Source organism: Chlamydotis macqueenii, chromosome 19, assembly GCF_036417535.1.
Source record: "Chlamydotis macqueenii isolate bChlMac1 chromosome 19, bChlMac1.mat, whole genome shotgun sequence".
In the NCBI taxonomy this organism is placed as follows: domain Eukaryota; kingdom Metazoa; phylum Chordata; class Aves; order Otidiformes; family Otididae; genus Chlamydotis; species Chlamydotis macqueenii.
Window position 1 is genome coordinate 5861506 of NC_141574.1, and position 18256 is coordinate 5879761.

The 18256-nt window shown below is 67.4% G+C and overlaps 3 protein-coding genes across 5 annotated transcripts; all 3 read left to right on the top strand.

The window, feature by feature from the left end:
- Positions 1-243: 243 nt before the first annotated feature.
- SPAG5 (sperm associated antigen 5) lies at positions 244-8053 on the top strand. The gene is made up of 23 exons (XM_086763380.1): positions 244-280; positions 423-524; positions 711-1762; positions 1823-2140; positions 2224-2416; positions 2760-2879; positions 3009-3101; positions 3226-3360; positions 3512-3631; positions 3880-3972; positions 4196-4330; positions 4483-4626; positions 5051-5184; positions 5478-5643; positions 5780-5951; positions 6243-6314; positions 6465-6588; positions 6751-6862; positions 7089-7169; positions 7259-7402; positions 7571-7645; positions 7752-7832; positions 7928-8053. The coding sequence occupies exons 1-23, from the start codon at positions 257-259 to the stop codon at positions 8051-8053; spliced, it is 3816 nt and encodes a 1271-aa protein (XP_086619506.1). The 5' UTR covers positions 244-256.
- Positions 8054-9952: 1899 nt separating this feature from the next.
- ALDOC (aldolase, fructose-bisphosphate C) lies at positions 9953-13429 on the top strand. The gene is made up of 9 exons (XM_086763285.1): positions 9953-10076; positions 10851-10976; positions 11062-11273; positions 11365-11419; positions 11490-11650; positions 12023-12106; positions 12187-12361; positions 12442-12641; positions 12912-13429. Exons 2-9 carry the CDS (start codon positions 10865-10867, stop codon positions 13005-13007), a joined length of 1095 nt encoding a protein of 364 aa, XP_086619411.1. The 5' UTR covers positions 9953-10076; positions 10851-10864; the 3' UTR covers positions 13008-13429.
- A 494-nt stretch (positions 13430-13923) lies between these two features.
- On the top strand, positions 13924-18174 carry PIGS (phosphatidylinositol glycan anchor biosynthesis class S). 3 transcript variants are annotated; one of them, XM_086763254.1, is made up of 12 exons: positions 13924-13979; positions 14099-14238; positions 14313-14424; positions 14855-14944; positions 15107-15198; positions 15366-15564; positions 15903-16045; positions 16148-16262; positions 16527-16672; positions 16785-16885; positions 17207-17417; positions 17579-18174. In XM_086763254.1, exons 1-12 carry the CDS (start codon positions 13943-13945, stop codon positions 17852-17854), a joined length of 1662 nt encoding a protein of 553 aa, XP_086619380.1. In that variant the 5' UTR covers positions 13924-13942; the 3' UTR covers positions 17855-18174. The 3 variants fall into 3 exon arrangements, with proteins under 3 accessions (XP_086619380.1, XP_086619381.1, XP_086619382.1); XM_086763255.1 differs by lacking the exon at positions 14313-14424 and having other exon boundaries at positions 13936-14238; XM_086763256.1 differs by lacking the exons at positions 13924-13979; positions 14099-14238; positions 14313-14424 and adding an exon at positions 14455-14719.
- The last annotated feature ends 82 nt before the right edge of the window (positions 18175-18256 follow it).

An 18256-nucleotide genomic window follows, 5' to 3' on the forward strand; every position in this document is an offset into this window, starting at 1 on the left:
CAAAACCCCCATGGGCTTCGCACCCCGTGCTCGGCCCCGCACAGCGCCCTGTGGGCGGGGCCACACCGGAGACCACGCCCACCACTCGGTGTAGCCCCGCCTCTAACCGCCTTCGCATCTCTCCGGCGTGACGCTCGCGCGGAGCAGCCAATCAGAGCGGAGCGTGGGTTTCAAACGGGCGGCGCGCGGGGAGCGGCGGAACCGGACGGGAGCCCGGACCGGAACCGAGACGGGGAGCGAGACCAAAGCGGGGGCCATGCGGGCAGCCCGGACCCCCGCCGTGAGTGCGGGCTGGTGGGGGGTGGGGGGGTACCGGTTTGGGCGTCCCGGGGATGGAGGGGCCTCGTCCGGACGGGGTTGCCCGGAGGGGGGGGGGGGCGGCGGGTCCAGTGACCCCCGATGTTCCCCCCCGAACCCCACAGGCGCGGCAGCGGCCCCGGCGCACCCCCCTGCAAGAGCTGCGGCTGCAACCGGGCAGCGATCGCACCAGCCTGACCCCGCTGCTCCGCCGCCTGCGGCTCAAGGTCGGTGCGGGGCGGGTACCGGGGCGGGGGATGCTGGGGTGAGGTACCAGGGCGGGGGGCAGGTGTATCTACTGGGGTGGGGGATATGGGGAGACTGGGGAAAACGGCTATGGGGTGCTGGGGGGATGGGGCAGGGCAGCCCCGATCTCCCCCTTCACCCCCCACCCCCTCCCGTATGTCCTGCAGGACAATGACTGTGCCACCCCAGTGTCCTGCGCCCGGCCTCCCCCCAGCAGCACCATCCCAGAGTCCCCTGAGACTCCTGCCCTGCGACCCAGCACCCCGAAAACCACCGGGAGTCCCACCCTGCTGCCCGGTGCCCCCGAGCCCCCCAGCAGCACCAGCTTGGAGCCTCCTGGCAGTTCCACTCCGGGGGCCCGCACCCCAGAAGCCCCCAGCAGCCCAGTGCCAGCCCCTCTGTGCAGCCCCATCCCAGGACCCTGCACCCCAAAAACCCCCAGCAGCCCAGTGCCGGCCGCCCTGTGCAGCCCTGTCCTGGGACCCTGCACCCCAGAGCCCCCCAACAGCCCAGTGCCAGAGCCCCTGTGCAGCCCCATCCCAGGACCCCACACCCCAGAGCCCTCCAGCAGTCCCATCCCAGGACCCTGCACCCCGGAGCCCCCCGGCGCCCGTGTGCCAGCACCCCTATGTGGCCTTACCCTGGAGTTGTGTACCCCAGAGCCCCCCAGCAGCACCGTCCCAGCGCCCTGCACCCCAGGGCTCTCTGGTGACATCAGCTCAGTGCCTTGCACCCCAAACTCCCTGGGCAGCACCGCTCTAGCCCCTTGCACCCTCGGCCCCCCTGGCACCAGCTCCACGCCCCAAGAAGCTCCCTTCCACGGCTGGCGAGTGGGGCCCACCAACCTCTCCTGCAGCCCCATGGCCTCCGAGCCCCTGGCTGGAGATGGGAGCGAGGGCTCCCTGCCTTGCCACGACACCCCTGAGGGGGCTGAGACCCCAGCTCCTGCCCACCTAGAGCAGGGCCCCCCACCCACCGAGGCAGGTCGGTTGGAGCCTGCCGTGTCGGAGGCAACAGCCACCCCCCTCCCCTCGCCCGAGGTGGCCCCGGGTGCCGTGTCCTGGGTGTTGCCGCTGGTGTGGCTGGAGAAGAGCCTCAACACCTCGTCCCTGCTGGAGTCCCTGCGGCACAGCCTGCCTTTGTCTGCGCCACGACGGGTTGCCGGCACCAGCGTCACCCCCGTGCCCACCGCGGTGGTCGGCACCAGCGTCACCCCCATGCCCACGGCAGTCGCTGGCACCAGCGTCACCCCTGCGCCCACCACGGTGGTCGGCACCAGCGTCACCCCCATGCCCACGGCAGTCGCTGGCACCAGCGTCACCCCCGTGCCCACCGCGGTAGTTGGCACCAGCGTCACCCCCGTGCCCACCGCGGTGGTCGGCACCAGCGTCACCCCCGTGCCCACCGCGGTGGTCGGCACCAGCGTCACCCCCGTGCCCACTGCAGTCACTGGCACCAGCATCACCCCCGTGCCCACTGCGGTCGCTGGCACCTTCATGACCCCACGGGAGCTACGGGAAAGGAGCATGAACACATCCGCGGGCGGCCCCCTCTGCGCCAAGGACAACACTGCCGAAACGGACTCCCTGCTCTGGCAGTAAGTGTGGTGACTTCCCCTCCCCGGATGGGGCTGCGGCACCCGTGGGCTGTCTCTGCCCTGAGCCCTTTCTCTGTCCCCAGCTGTCCTCGGGAGCAGCTGAAGTCCCTGCCACGAGCGGAGCTGGAGGGGCGGCTGGAGAGCACCCTCATCATCATCGAAGCCCTCTCGCTCCAGCTGCGCGACTGGCAGGAGAGCCAACGGCTGCTGCCCGGCGTGGGGCCAGCCGAGCAGAGGGACGTGCTCACGCAGACGGACATCACCCACCCCAAAGGGGTAAGATGCCCCTCTGGGGCGATGCCACCCCATTTTTCGTAGCCTCGGCACCGTGATGGTGCCCGCCTGCCGCCGGCGGGACGGTGCTCCCAGCTGGACCGCAGCCGGATGAAGCAAAAGCATGGCATGCGGCGTCACTCGCCTGGCGCTGCTCCGGCCGCATTATTGCGCCTGGCTTGCCCTGCGGAGTTTTCTGGATTTGAATCCTTTGTGTGGGGAAACGTCCCTGACGTGTGTGGGGACGGGAGTGACGGGAAGTGCCACAGCCAAATGGCTCTCGCTGGACCCCAGGGCGGAGTGGGGCTGGTGCGAAGCCTCCTCTGCTCTGCCGGGGTGCCCTTAGGAGAAGGAGATCTACCACAACCTCTACCTCGAGCAGCGGAGGAAAACGGAGGCTTTGCAGCGGCAGCGGGGAGCCGAGCGGGACCTGCAGCGCGAGCTGGAGCTAACCACCGCGGGGACGGTGCGTCTCGGCTGGCTGGCGTGATGAGTGCGTCAGGTCTCAGCCTGGCAGGGCACGCGTGTGCCTGGCGCTGCCTGTGCCGGCCCCGGGAGAGCTGCCTGAGCACCGGTGCCCTTGTCCCTCCTGCAGAACGCCTGGAGCAAGCAGTGCCTCCTGTTTCGCGGCCTCGCGGATGCCGCCTTTCAGAGCTTGCAGGACGAGCAGGGAGCCCTCAACCGGGAGGTGAGCCCCTGCGCAGCCGGGCTGGGCACCCTTTCCCCTGGATTTTGGGGGACGCTGGCGCTGCCAGCACGCATGGCAGCCCTTGGCTACACCCGGTGCCTCCTGGCGCCGTCTCCCCTCGCAGCGGGAGCAGACGAGGGCCCTGGTGTTGCGGTGCCGGGCCGTGCTGGAGAGCGTGCCCAGCAAGCTGCGGAGCTGCCTGGAAGAGCGGGACACCATGAGGCAGCGAGCAGATGAAGCCCTCCGAGCCAAGGAGGAGGTAGGGGAGCAGCCGGTGGTGGGGATCGGGGCAGGATTTTGGCTTGGGCTGGGAGCAGGAGCCCTGGGCCGCAGCAGCCTGTGGGGACGGCTCTTCTGGGAGTTGCCGCTCGTGCGATGCCATTCCTGGAGCTGCATCCTTCCCTCGGCAGGGTGATCGTTTCCTGGAGGCCTTCCGTGCCCATGCCAGCGCTCAGATCAGCGCCCGTGACCAGAGCCTGGCCTCCCAGCGAGAGCTGGCCATGCTGCTGGCAGACGCCATCGCCCAGCAGGTACTGAGCTGCTGGGCACCCCCGGCTGCCTCCCGCCTGGGTCCCTGGGGGGGCTGGAAGGGTGTCCCCAGGTCCTGAGCTCGGGTGATGCTCTGAGCTATGGTCTGCGATGGGCTTGGGTCCACCAGAGTTTTCTTGACGCTGCCGCAGATCCAGCTTCGGGGCTGGTGCTTGCCTCCCCCCACGGCCATTGACCATGGCTCTTCCACCACGGCAGCGCTTGACCCCCCCCCTCTCCTGCCCCGCAGGCATCCCTGGCTGCTGAGGCTCAGCATTTCCGGGAATTCATAGGTGTCACCTTTGAAAATCTGGAGGAGGAAAGGAGAGCCTTGGACGCGGAGGTGAGGGGTGTTTGGGTGGGGGCTGACGGCAGGGTTAGCCCCCTCGCCTCCCTGCCAGGGAGGTGCTGTCCAGGCTGGTGCTGCTTTGCTCTTTTTTGGAGCATTTTGTGCCTGCGGGTGGCCTGGCTGCCAGACCCATCTCTGGTCACGCAGCCGGGCGAGAGCCACCCTCCAACACGGCCGTGCCGTGCTCAGCTCTGCCCGGTGCTGTATCCCCTCACAGCGGGAGCAGACGAGGGCTCTGGTGTCCCAGTGCCGGGCCGTGCTGGAGAGCATGCCCGCCAAGCTGTGGAGCTGCCTGGAGGAGCGGGATATCATGAGGCAGCGAGCGGACGAAGCTCTTCAAGCCAAGGAGGAGGTAGGGGGTTGCCTGGTGCTGAGCGGGACCCAGGTGCGTTTGGGATGCTCCCTTGCCGTCTGGCTGGCCCCAGGCACGGGGTGACTCGGGACACCCTTGGCGTGGGAATGCCCCACGGGAAAGAGCAGCCTGTGGGCACGGTGTCTCCGCAGGCGTCCTGCCAGCTGGAGGAGACCTCGGTGGCCCTGCAGGACATGGCGGCTCAGCTGGAGCAGCTGGCACGGGAGAGGGACACCCTGCAGCAGGAGCGCAACGGGCTGTGCCAGGAGCTGCGGGAGGTGACCGAGTGCCGGGAGGTAGGAGCTGCCTGACCCTGCCCACGCCGTCACGCGCTGCTGGCCCCCCCTCCCCACCTCCACACACCGCCCCGTCGTGGCCTCGCGAGAACGCTGGCGGCCGGCCAGGAGCGGGATTAGCCGTCCCGTGGCGGGGCGGGCGGTGAGGGCGGTTGACATCTCGCACGTAGCACGGCTCTCCATCCTGCCCCGTGGCGATTCCCGGGGTTGGGGGGTGGTGGCCAGCTCTCAGAGATAATTCCTCTGGCTGCAGGCGTGGTGCCGTAAACCGATGGTCTCCAGGCATTGATCTACTAGGAGCAAAAATGCCCCTGATTGGAAACAGCACCCTGAGGCACGGGAGGGACCATGCTGGGGGTCCCAATGGGCCCCCTCGGGATCTCTGTCCAGGCACTCACGGCCATGTCCCCCCACTCTCTTGTAGTTCCTTGACCAGGAGAACCGCGTGTCCCGCACCCAGCTGCTGGAGGTGGAGGCCAGGCTGAAGTCCACGCTGGCCGCCCTGCAAGAGAGCAACCTGCAGTACAAGGAGCTGATGGATTCCCACCAGCGCCTGCGGTACTGACCCTGCTCACTGCCTCTGCTTGAAACCCCTCCGTTTCGGGAAATCGAGCACCTGGAGGATGTGGGGGGACACACGGGGGGGACATGGCTTCCGTCAAGCGTGGTTGCCCAGTGGGTGGATGAGGCTGTGCGGGAGTCCAGCAGACCCCATCTTGGGGGAAGCTGCCTAAATCTGTGGGGTTTGCCCCCCACTGGCTCACGGTGGGAGGCAGGCGTGGGAAATGTCCTTGCCTCATGCCGAGGAAGGGGGGGAAGGTTCTCCTGCTGAGGCTGATGCCATCCCGCAGGGAGGAGCAGGCTGCCCTCGGCAAGGAGCTGGAGAGCACCAGGGCCGAGCTCCTCGACCTGCAGCTCAAGAGGGACAAAGTCTCCTGGTGCTCCACGGACATCGCAGACAGCAAGATGCGGTTGCAGGAGCTCGCTGCCTGCCTCAGGGCTGCTCTGCAAGAGGAGGTAGGAGCCCTGCCCGGGGTGGGGGTCAGACACCCGTGGCTCTCCAACATGGCTTTGAGACCCCCCCCGCTCGCCGGGGAAGCACGGAGCTGTCGCGAGCCGTGCTCTGGCATTGTGCTCTCCCTCCCCTACGAAGGATGACGATGCCCCATTGAGAAGCAGAGCCTGGACCCCGGGTCCGCGGACGCCAGGCTGGCAGACACCTCGCTGTCCCTGGACTCCCGCCTGTCGCACGCCGGCATGCCGCACCCCATACCGCTCCGGGGGCTCCTTCGTGGGCAGCGTCCTGAAAGCGGTGTCGGGGAAAGGTGAGCTGGCACCCGCTGTCTGGGTGCTGGGATGGGGATTGCTCCCCCCCCATGCTGGCGATGTGCACTAGTGTCGGGCAAGGAGGAGGTCCCAGTGTCAGCCCCATCTCCTTCCCTGTGGATTCCCTGGTTTTGCTCCCTTGTGGCAGCCATGGGTTGGGTAATGGCTCCTGCGAGCGACTGGAGTCTTCACTGAGCTCCCCGGGGCGGATGGGTGCAGGGGTGAGCTCTGGTCGTGCTCCCCGCAGTACGCACGGCTGGACTCAGCATCTCTGCCCTCGCCTCTCGCAGATGCTGATGAAGCTGCCGGAGGTGGAAGTGCGATGACCAAGGACAAAGCTGCCTCTACACCAAAGCCAACAGGTACTGGGGCTGTCGCCCTGCCCTGGACCCTGCTCCGAAGCTGCCGAGCTGCCTGCATGGCGGGGACGAGCAGGCATGCCTTCCTGCTTGGCTCCGTGTCCCCTTGGGGCTGACGTTCCCTCAGTGCTGCTCACGAGCCTCTGCCTGCAGAGCCCGAGGACGGTCTGCTGGAGAGCGTGAAGGAGCTGAGAGCCGTGGTCTCCGACCTCGCCATGCTGAGCTCCCGCATCCAGGAGCTGGAGCAGAGCGAGTTCAGGGCGCTGCAGACAGAGATGTGAGTTCAGCGGGGGCTCTTATGCCATGGCTAGAAGGGCTTTTTCCAGCTGGCTGGGCTGGTGGGTTGGCTTCTCCCACCATGGGGCTGGTGGGATGCGCAGGAGAGGGTTTGGTGCTTGGCTGTGATCTCCAGCCGCTCAGCCCCGCTGTCCTCTCCCAGCTCCGACCTGCAGCTCCAGCTGGAGACGGTGACGGCCGAGAGCCAGGAGAAGATGGATGCCCAGGCTGCCACCATTGCCAAGCTGAACAAGACACTGAGGGGCAAGCTAGAGGTGAGCTGGTGCCAGAAGTGGGCCAGCGCTCACCCCAGGGCAGAGCCAAACTGGGACGGGCGCTGATCTAGGACATGGAGAAATCTGGGTGACCGGCTCCAGCAATGCCCCATGGGTGCTCCTGGCTCATCTGACCTCCTCAAACATGAGGAAACCTACTCCCTGCCTGGGTGCTGGGGGTGGCTGGGGCCGGGCACTGCCTGACACTGCTGCTTCCCCCTTGCAGAACGAGAAAGAGCTGCAGGACGTGGTGAAGCAGCAGGAAGAGAAAATGATGAAACTCATCGACAAGAGCGGGGAAGTCACGGTGCGTGATGGGGGCCTGGCCGGGCTGCCTGCCTTGGGCGGGGTGCTGGCCACAGGACTTTTCCCAGAATCTCTTTTTTCCCCCCACAGACGCTGAAGGGAGAGGTCTCCCAGCTGAAACGCTCGCTCCAGCGTGCGGAGACGGAGGCCAAGGTGCTATGGGAGGAGATGCGGGGCCAGGAGCCCAAGGTGGACGCTGCCTACATCCAGGAGCGCGTCCTGCTGCGGCAGGAGGTGAGGCTGGGGGGCTGCCGGGGCTGAGGGCTCCTCGTGTCACCACCGCTCCATGGACAGGGACCTTGCTCCTCGAGCAGGCGACCAGTGGGGATGGCAGGGGGGAGCCCCCCACCAAGCGGCTGTCGCCCCACAATGAGCTCTCAGCGGTGCTCGCTCTTTTTGCAGGTGGACAAACTGCGGCTGCTGCTGCTGGAGAAAGAGGATGAGAATCAGCTGCTCTCTGACAAGTACCTGGAGCAGGTACAGGGATCTCCCAGGGGCTGTCCTGGCTCAGGTCCCCTCTCCCTCCTGGACCGTTCCCTGCCCAATTTCAGGGCAGGCTCCTGACAGGCATCTCCCACTGCAGGTCCAAGGGCTGGAGCTGAGGCTCTATCACGCTCAGAAAGTGCTGAGGACCCATGAGGAGATGCAGGAGAAGATGAGAGAGGTTTGTGGTTCATCTCTCTCACACCCTTGCTGTGACTGCAGCAATGCACAAACCCTCATCCCAAACGCTGTTGCTGACGCTGCTGCCATCCCCAGGTCCTGTTGGCTGTCCCCGACGTGGCAGCGGGATGTCAGGAGCTCCACGGCTTGCTGCGGTACTTGGGCCTGAGGCCGGCCAGCAGCAGCAAGGAAGCCGCTGAGCTGCAAGAGCCTGTAGTTTGAAACCTTCCCGTTCTTAATCTTGTAAATTATTCATTTGAATAAAGTTTTGTTGGCTTTCACTCTGCGTGGTGCGTGGATGCAGGAAGCTCCTGGGTGCCCTGCATGATGACAACTCGTCCAGCCTGTGCCGGCTCTGCCTGCTCCGTCCCCGTCACGGGGCTGCGGGCAGGGCTCCCTGCCACCCCAGGGCCTCTCCTCCTTGGCGGGGGCTGCGCAATCCCCCTCGCCAGCGCTCACTTTCAATAAAGTGCTGCGTTCCCCAGGCTCCCACCCCGCGGCCCCGGCAGCAGCCAGCGCGCCCAGGCTGACCTAGCTTCCCTCCCTAGGCCCCCCGCTCCTCCTCCTGCCCTAGATTCCCTCTGCGTGCCCCCCACTTCCCGCTGCAGAGTGTCTTGGAGACTGGATCCTGTACCCCCATCGCGGTCTGTGGGCCCACCAGCCTGTTGCATGGGGATGGTTCCTCTCCCAGCCCCACTCCAGCACGCAGCATCCCCTGGGGCGCCGCGATTGCTGCGTGCCAGGGCGTTGGGAGCTCCGCCAGCTCCTGCTCCCAGCCTTGGCCCCCGCCGCTGCGTGGAGGGGGCTCCCTTGGGGTCCCCCCATGTGCTCCCAGCACAGTTCCAGCCTCATCTCCCTCCTTCCCTGCTAGGGCATCTCCTGCGGGATTCCCCCTCCCGGTGTTCCCGACCCCAGAGATGCTCCCCGCCACCACGGGGCCCCTGTGGCGTCTCGCTCCCCCCCCAGCGCAGCCCAAAATAGCAGCGTTCAAACAAGTGTTCTGGTTTTTGATGGCCTGTTTCTGCTGCTGCGGGGGGGGGGGGGTTTCACCTTCCCCTGCCCTCTGCCGCAACCTCGCTGCCCTGCGCGGGCTGGGTGCTGTGACATCCCGGGTGCTGACACCTTTATTTACCCCTGCACCCAGGAAATGGAGGTGTTTAGGGCTGCGCCTTTATTTACTGAGTGGGTGGGTGGGTGGGTGCGTGGCTCGTGGGGAAGCAGCGCTTGCTGCTCCCTGGCATCACCTCCCTCCCTGCTGTGGCTGTGACCATGCTGGTAGGGGGTGGGATACGGCCCCCCGAGATGAGAGGTCGGCTTTGGGGGGGAGAGGGGGAGATGCGCTCCCCTCCCTGGATTAGGGCCACGCGGGGGGGTTGACCCCTCCTTTTAGGGCGAGGATTCAGTGGAGCGCGGCCCTGGCAGCCGGCCCGTGGGGTGAGCGGGGACACTGCTATTGTCCCTGCGCCGGCTCCGGGCGGCTTTTTTTTGGGGGGGATGGGGGACACCGGTCTCCTGTGGGAGCTCCCAGCGTGTCCCCGGGGTGGGGAGGGGTCTGGGGTTCTGTGCGGCTGGGGCTTGGGCCCCTGGCAGCAGAGATGACATGGGCAGGGTCTCTGGGGTGGCACAGGGGGGTCCCAAGCCTGGGGGTGGCACAGAGGGGGGTCCCAAGGGGTGGCACGGGGGGGGTCCCAGGCCGAGAGGTGATGAGGGGAAGGTCCATTTCTAGCTGGCGGTGGCAACAGGGGGGGCACAGCGGGGTCCCCAGCAGCGGCAGGGGGGTAGCGGGGTCCCAACCAGTAACCAGGAAGATCACAGCGGGGTCGGTGGCACAGAGGGGTCTCCGGCAGCATCGAGGGGGTGGCACAGTGGGGTGACTGGGTGGCACGGGGGTCCCTGCCCAGGACAGGAGGTGACTCAGCTGGAACTCTGAGACTCAGCTGGGACCCTGGCTGGGAATTGTGGAGGGGGCACGGAGGGGTCCCCACCGGCGGCGAGGGGGTGCAAAAGGGGCAGCAGAGCGAGGTCCCCAGCTCGGGGGTCCCCACGAGCAGCAGGGGCTGCCGCCGGCGGAGATGGGGGAGGGGGGGCGGTGCCGGGAGGGGCGGAGCAGACCGGGGCGGGGGGGGGCCGGTCCTACCGGGTGCCGCCCCGCCGGTCACGTAGCTCTGCGGCACCGCAGCCCCATTTACCGCGGGGCCGGAGCAGGGAGCCCGCAGTCCGCGCCCGCCGCCGCCCGCCCTGCACGGTAACGGGGGAACCGGGAGACCGGGGGTCGGGTGGGGTGGGATGGGATGGGATGGGATCGGGGAGGGGGCACAGCCGCGGCACCCCGGCTGCGGGAACCGGCAGCCCCGTCGAGGCTCCGGGGTGGTTCCGTGCCGGCATCCCGGGGGTCGGGCAGGGCTGGGGGGCTCCGGGCATGGGGGTGCTGGGGGGGTGGGACCCCGCAGATGCCTTCCTGCGCTGCAGCAGCCCGAGCCCAGGCGGTGCCGGACGCGGGATCGCCGCCCCGGGGGGGAGCACTGGCTCCCTGGGGTACCCCCGACTCCCGGGTAGTGCCGCCCGTGGAGTCTCCCCCTCCCCAGGTAGCGCCATTCCCGAGGTATTTCCACCTCCCCACCCCCCCCCCCCCCAGTATCCCCATCCCCTGGTATCGCCACCCCCCCATACGTCCCACCCGGGGTACCCCCATCCCCGGGGTAGCCCCATCCCCGGTCCCCCCCCCCGGCCCCTCGCGGAGCTGCGCTCCCTCAAGATGGCTGGGCTGGGGGCGGGCGAGCAGGCAGCAAAATGGCTGGGAGCTCCCCGGCATCCTCCACGAGGCCCTGGCCGGCCCGGGGTGAGGGCCCTGCTGATGCAACCGGTCCTCCCCACCGACCGGCCAGGCCGGGGTCCCAGCCCCGTGGTGGGCGGGGGGGGGGCGGGGAGGGTTCCCCGCAGAGATACGGGTGCGTGATGGCGGATGAAGGGGGTGCCGCCTCGCCGGTACGTGACTCAGCCCCGCTCCGTCCGCTCGCAGCCACCGCCGCCACCATGACGCACCAATACCCGGCGCTGACGGCCGAGCAGAAAAAGGAGCTGTCGGACATCGCCCTACGGATCGTGGCCCCGGGCAAGGGCATCTTGGCCGCCGATGAGTCCGTAGGTCAGTGCAATGCGGGGGGATCTGTCCGTCCCGTCACCTCTTTTCCCCGCGCCTGAGGCTGACTGGGGTGCCGGGTGCCCCTCAGGGAGCATGGCGAAGCGCCTCAACCAGATCGGGGTGGAGAACACGGAGGAGAACCGCCGGCTGTACCGCCAGATCCTCTTCAGCGCCGACAGCCGGGTGAAGAAATGCATCGGGGGCGTCATCTTCTTCCACGAGACCATGTACCAGAAGGCTGATGACGGTACCCCCTTCGTCCAGATGATCAAGGACAAGGGCATCGTCGTGGGCATCAAGGTGCGGGGGGGTGTCCGGTGGGTTTTGCGGGGTGCTGAGGGTGTTTGGAGGGTGCTGGTGGGGCTCAGTGCCGCCTTCCCCTTCTCTGCAGGTGGACAAAGGTGTCGTGCCGCTGGCCGGGACGGATGGCGAGACCACCACGCAGGGTAGGTGGAGTGGGTGGGGGGGTGGGGGCCGTGGCGTTTGGGGCTGCGGGGCTGACGCGCTGCCCGGCAGGTCTGGACGGGCTGTCGGAACGCTGTGCCCAGTACAAGAAGGACGGGGCCGACTTCGCAAAGTGGCGCTGCGTGCTGAAGATCAGCGACAACACCCCCTCTGCGCTTGCCATCATGGAGAACGCCAACGTCCTGGCCCGCTATGCCAGCATCTGCCAGCAGGTAACGCGTCCGCAGCCGGTCATCGCCCCACAGGATGGACATTGACCCACAGGGATGGGTGTTGACCCCCGGGACCAGGCATTGCCCCATGGGGTGGGCACCACCCTTGGGGCCAGACGTTGCCACGTGGAGCTGGGCATCACCTCACAAACACGGGCATTGCTCCGTGGGGCTGAGAACTGACCTTTCTAGGTTGGGCACCACCCCATGGGGTTGGGCACCACCCCACGGGGCCAGGCATCACTGGCAAGGGTGGGCATTGAACTTTGGGGCTGAGCATTGCCCCCAGGTCCAGGCATTGGCCCATGTTGACGTGGGGCCAGGGAAATGCCCGGGGACGTCCCCATGATGGCATCTGCCTGGTGTTTGCAGAACGGCATCGTGCCCATCGTGGAGCCGGAGATCCTGCCCGATGGTGACCACGACCTCAAGCGGTGCCAGTACGTGACGGAGAAGGTGAGCGGTGGGGCGGGCAGTGGGGCAGGCACCGTGCTGCGCTGTGCCGGGGGAGACTCCACGCTGCCCGTCCTCCCCAGGTGCTGGCGGCTGTCTACAAGGCGCTGAGCGACCACCACGTCTACCTGGAAGGGACGCTGCTGAAGCCCAACATGGTGACCCCCGGGCACTCCTGCCCCACCAAGTACAGCCCCGAGGAGATCGCCATGGCCACTGTCACCGCCCTGCGCCGCACTGTGCCCCCGGCCGTGCCAGGTACCGGCACCGGGACATGGTGGGGACCGGGAGGGGGATGCCCTGTGGCCACCCTGGTGCCGTAACCCCGCTGTCTGCAGGTGTCACCTTCCTGTCCGGGGGTCAGAGCGAGGAGGAGGCTTCCATCAACCTCAACGCCATCAACACCTGCCCGCTGCTGCGGCCGTGGGCCCTCACCTTCTCCTACGGGCGGGCGCTGCAGGCCTCGGCGCTCAGCGCCTGGCGCGGGCAGCGGGACAACGCCACCGCCGCCACCGAGGAGTTCGTCAAGCGCGCAGAGGTGATGGGGGTGGTCCCAGCAAGAGAGGGGTGCCGGGTGTCCCCGTGGGGCAGTGGGGACATCGAGGGCTGTGTCCCGTGGTGGGGGGTACACTGGTGACCGTGCCCCTTGGGACGGGGGATATCGAGGGTCGTGTCCCACAGGGTGACAGGGGACGCCAAGGGCCGCGGCCCCATGGGGTGGGGGACCCCCAAGGCTGCGTCCCTGAGGACTGGGGGACCCTGAGGGCCGTACCCCGCGGGGGACGCTGATGTTTTCTTTTCCCCGCAGGTGAACGGGCTGGCGGCGCTGGGCAAGTACGAGGGCAGCGGGGACGACTCGGGGGCCGCCGGGCAGTCCCTCTACGTGGCCAACCACGCTTACTGAGCCCCGGCCGGGTGCACCACCGGCCCCGAGCCCCCCGCCCCGGCCCCCTCCCCACCACTGCTCACACCCCGCTTCCACCCCAGCCACCCAGGGGAGCCGCCACGCGGGGAGGGGAAGGGGAGCGCGCCCCGCGGGCCGGCCCCACACCGCCGCGTCTGTAGATGAGGTGGGGGTCCCGGGTTATCCGGCCCCCGCAGGGAGCCACCCGGGTGCCCCTTTGGTGAGGGGCTCGGGCCAGCCCGTCGGGGAGGGGAGAGAGGCCCGGCCGCGTGGGGGGCAGGAGGGGAGGCCTGGGAGTGCCCCTGCCCTGCCGTAGCTTCGCAGTCCCGGTCGCTGCCGCCCTTGGGGCGCCTGTGTTGTGTTCGCCGTGTGCACCCCGTGTACCAAATAGCCTAACAACGAATAAACGGTAGAGACAGCGCTGTGCAGCCTCCTCCTTCGCCGCCGGGGCACGCGGGGACGGCGTGCCGCCCCATCCCGGGCCGCCCCATCCCTCCGCCAGCTCCGGGCGCCACGTGTTGTGCTCATCTATGCAATGAGCTGTGCCCGGTCTCAGCCCGCCCACTCCCATCGCGAGGCGCTGGGAAGCGGGAGGAGTGGCTGGGCTCTCCCCGCGGGCCATGGGGCGGGTCAGGAGTCCCTGGGGAGCCCCTGTTCTCCCCCTCATCCCACGTTTCTACGCCCCTTTTCCGGCAGCGGTGCTCGGCCCTGCCGCGATATCCGCCACCGCCGTGTCCCTCCACGGCACTCGTAGAGGCCGTGAGGCCAAATCCCTCCTCCTCATGGCTAGCATCGTGCTTTGATTGGTGCTACTGCCCGCCCATCCGAGCTACAGCCCGCCGAGCTCTACGTCTATTGGCTGTCGTGAGGACTGCGCGTTCTGAATGGCTGAGCTGTGCTCAGGTTCTGCCCCCCCGGCAGGGCCGGGAGGGAAGATGGCGGCGGCGGCGGCGCTAGCGGCGGATGAAGCAGGTACCGGCGAATCCCGGGTGCGCGGGGTTTGCTCGCCGTTCCCCAGCCCCTGTCGCCGGGTGTCCGGTCCCCGCCCCGTCCCCGGGGAGCCACACCGGTGCTGAGCGCTGTCCCCACAGAGCGGGCGCGGGGCCGGCGGGCCGCCCTGGCCTTCGCGACCACCGCCCTGGTGCTGGGGCTGCCGCTGTGGTGGAGGACGACCGAGACCTACCGAGCCGCCCTGCCCTACGCGGACATCGAGGGGCTGGGCCAGCTGCCGGTGAGCGCCGAGGCGGGGCCGGGGCAGCGGGTCCTGGGGCTCGGGGTGCCCGGGCTGAGGCCGCCTCTGCTCAGTTCCAGCTGACGGTGCCCGTCGCCGTGGTCTTCGCCCGCGGGTCCGTGCCCGGGGACCTGCCGAGGCCGCTGCCCTTCAGGGATGTGCAGGAGATGGAGATTTCCGTGAACCGTGAGAGACCCCCTCCAGCTGTTCCCTGCCCCATCCCGGTGGTTTTTGTCCTTCCTGCCTGCCCACGGTTTCTGTCCCCGGGAGGCTGGTAGCGGCCGTCGGCTCCCTGCACCCCCAAACCCACGCTGGCCAGCGTCATCCCGTCCTGAGCCGGCAGTACAGGGGAGCAGTGGGGGCTGCGAGGTCCCCAGGGTGCCGCGATGGCAGCCCTCGGAGGGTGGGACGAGCCCTGGCCAGCGTGAGGCTGTCCTGCCTGCCACCCCGACCAGCTGAGGCCGTGGGTCGCTCAGCTGAGGTTAGAGCTGGCGCCCAAAGGACCTTGTGGCATGCGTCCCCGTAGGGCTGTCCCTTGTCCCTCTTAGCACCTGGCTCCTGCAAAGGGCGTGGAGGCCAGGATTGGCAGATTCACTCAGGCTTTCTCCCCCGACAGTGAGAACCAGCGTCACATCCCATTATGAAATGGTCTATCGCAGCACCACGGCTCAGGAGGAGGCAGCGCTGGATGTGGCTACTGCACGAGGTGCCCGGACGAGGGATTGCAGCAGCTGGGGCGGCTCCGTGGGGGAGCAGGCTCCTCTTTTCTGAGGCTGGTTGAGCAGAGGACTCAGCTTTGCTGCGTCTCGAGGTGGGATGGGGATTGGAGTGAAGTTCCCAAACCTGCTAATACCTCCATCTTCCCTAGAGGCTGACGCTGCTCTGCACCCGCTGCAGGATGCTTCTTTGGGCTCTCTGACCATGTACGTGGTCCCCGAAACCTCCTCTCTCCTGCCTGAGGTAGGGAGCAGCACCCTGCGGTGCCAGCCTCTGCGTACTTCACCCCTCAAAGGTGCCTTGGGGGGAGACATCTGTCCCCAGGCCATCGCAGGTGGCACCGTGCTGTTCTCCAGCGTGTTGGCAGGAGCCAGCCCTGCTCCTGGCCCTCACCCCTGCCCCTTCCCCAGGGCATCAGCGTCTACGTGGGGAAGCACCGCAGCGCCCTGGTGAGGGCTGGGGGGACCCTGGCCGCCCTCCACACCCGCCTCCGGCAGCTCACACAGGTGATGTCCTTCACGGCCAGCTCCATCGCCGCTGCCCTCTCAGACCGTGTGCCCGACGCCCGGCTTGGCCCCGACGCCCGGCGGCACTTGAAATCCAGCCTGGGTACGGACGTGTGCCCCAGCCCCGTTCCCTGGCCTGGGGAAAGCTCTCTGTCTCCGGGGGAGATCCCGTTCCTGCTGTGCCGGTAGCATCCCTGGATGTCTTCTGGGATAACAGACCCCAGGGTCTTCCTTTTGCCATTGGCAGTTGCTCTGGGTCAGGATCTGTGCTGCAATCGCTGTGTGTTGGGGTGCTGGTGCATGACCCTGCATCAGGGAGAGGCAGGGAGGAGGGGGTCAGGTCCTGCTGCTCTCGGGACCGCTGTCATGGCCGCGTGCCCAGCCTCGGCATCAACCAGCCACGGCCGTGCCAGTGTCTCACAGGCGGCGGGTCCTCGGCAGGGTACGAGATCACCTTCAGCCTGCTGAACCCCGACCCCAAGTCCCACGCCGTGAACTGGGACATCGAGGATGCTGTGAACCGCTACGTGCAGCCCGTCCTGGACAAGCTGAGCTTGCTGGCCAACTTCTCCGTGGATTCGCAGGTGAGGGCTGGGAGAGGCGATGGGGAGAGCCCAGCCCTGAGCCTTGCCGGGTGCCCCGGGATGTGCTTCTCTGCCAGCAATGGCTCTGTTGTGTGCCTGCAGATCCTGTACTATGCTGTCCTGGGAGTGACACCGCGCTTTGACAAGGAGTCCTCCAGCTTCCTCCTGAGCGCTCACAGCCTCCCGCACGTCATCAACCCTGTGGAGGCCCGGCTGGGTGAGCGCTGCGCTCCTGACCTGGCTCTCGTGGGACCAGGCTCTGCTGAGGGAGGGGGAACAGCTGTGCCTACGGTCTGTGCGCCTTCGCTCCCCGCAGCACCGTGCCCTGCCAGCCCCACATGGGAGGGAGTGGGACTGAAACCTGTTGCGCTTGCTGTGGAAGGAGGCACCGGGCTGGCCTCTGCCCCAGCGCCGTGCGCAGGCGATCTGCTCTCGCTGTCCCTGCCGGCCAAGGGAGTTCTCTGACTCTGTCCCACTGCAGGCTCCAGCGCCGCCTCACTCTACCCCGTGCTGAACTTCCTGCTCTATGTGCCGGAGCGTTCTCACTCCCCCCTGTACATCCAGGACAAGGATGGAGCCCCAGTGAGCACCAACGCCTTCCACAGCCCCCGCTGGGGCGGCATCATGGTACGGGGCCGTGGGGGTGCTGGCAGTGCTCGGACAAGGCGGCAGCTCCCCATTCCCAGCGAGCGTTGCCAGCCCTGCCAGCCCCAGGGGTCACTGACGCGCTCTCCTGTAGGTTTACAACGTTGAAGCCCCCGCTTCCCCCCAAGCCTCCCTCCCGCTGCACGTGGACGTGGACATGGTGCGAGTGATGGAGGTTTTCCTGGCCCAGCTCCGGTGAGGATGTCCTCTCCTGGCACACGTGGAAGTCAGTGGGGTCAGAGCAGGCTGTACCTGTGCAGCTTGTTGGCTCATCTGTGGGCTCTGGGAGGCTGAGGGTGGCTTTTCGTGGCCTTGGAGGTGCTGACCACTGGCCAGCACTGCGTCTCCCGTCTCCTGAGGTGGGAGGTTTGTTTTGTCCTGCCCATTGTGCAGGAGGCTGTCAGGTATGGGCTGAGCCCTGGCAAGACTCAGCACACCAGTGAAGGGGAAGAGCAGGGAGTGCACGTGGAACTGCAGGCTTGTGATGTGGGCTGAGACCTTCCCCTCTACTCCCAGGTTACTCTTCGGGTTATCTCGGGAGGAGCTGCCCCCTGAATTCCTGCTGGAGAGCCCAGGGAACGAGGGGCTGGCCGACTGGGAGCTGGACCGCTTGCTCTGGGCCCACACTGTGGAGAACATCGCCACTGTGTCCACCACCTTGACCTCATTGGCCCAGCTCCTGGACAAGATCGGGAACATTGTCATCAAAGACGATGTTGCTTCTGAGGTAGGGCTGGGGCACCTGGAGGTGGGGAGCAGAGGGGGCCAAGTCTCGCTGTCCCTGTGCGGACCCTGAGCACCTTGCTGATGCTGTGAGCGAGGCCCCCCTGGCTTGTTTCCTTCGTCCTCCCTGGCCAGGGACTGACCGTCGGTGTTGTTCCCACACAGGTGTACCGAGCGGTGGCCTCAGCACAGAGCACCATGGCCAAGCTGGCCACGGGCCACCTGCACTCGGCTTTCCAGGCCAGCAAGGAGGCAGTCACCTCCTCAGAGCGAGCTTTCTTTGACCCATCTCTCCTCCATCTCCTCTACTTCCCTGATGACCAAAAATTTGCCATTTACATCCCTCTCTTCCTGCCCATGGCTGTCCCCATTCTCCTCTCCTTGGCCAAGATCGTCCGGGAGACCAGGCAGTGCAAGAAGGAGCCCACCAAGATGGACTGAGCCCATCGCGATGGTGCCCCTGCCTCGGGGCTGGGGCTGTCCCTGCCTCGTGGAGTGTGTTGTCACGGGCCCATGGCCCAAGAAGGCGCCTCAGAAGGGTGTCAGGGCCAGGCTGGGGGTTTGCCATGGCCAAGATGCAGGAGTGGGAAGAGAGGCTGCTTTGAGGGGTGGGAGATGCTCTCAATCTGCGTCCTGAGCAACGCTGAGATCCGAGAGGAACGAGGGGGCTCCCTGTGCGCACCCCCGGCCCTGCACCGTGTACAGAACAAGCTGATGTTACAAATAAAGAAACCCCCCGCGTTGTGCAGGGGGCTGGTGTCGGTCTCCTCCCCTGCTCTGCCGTTTGCCCTCTGGATTCCCCCTCACGTGCCCCCTGCTTACGGGGTCTGGCTGCTCCCTCAC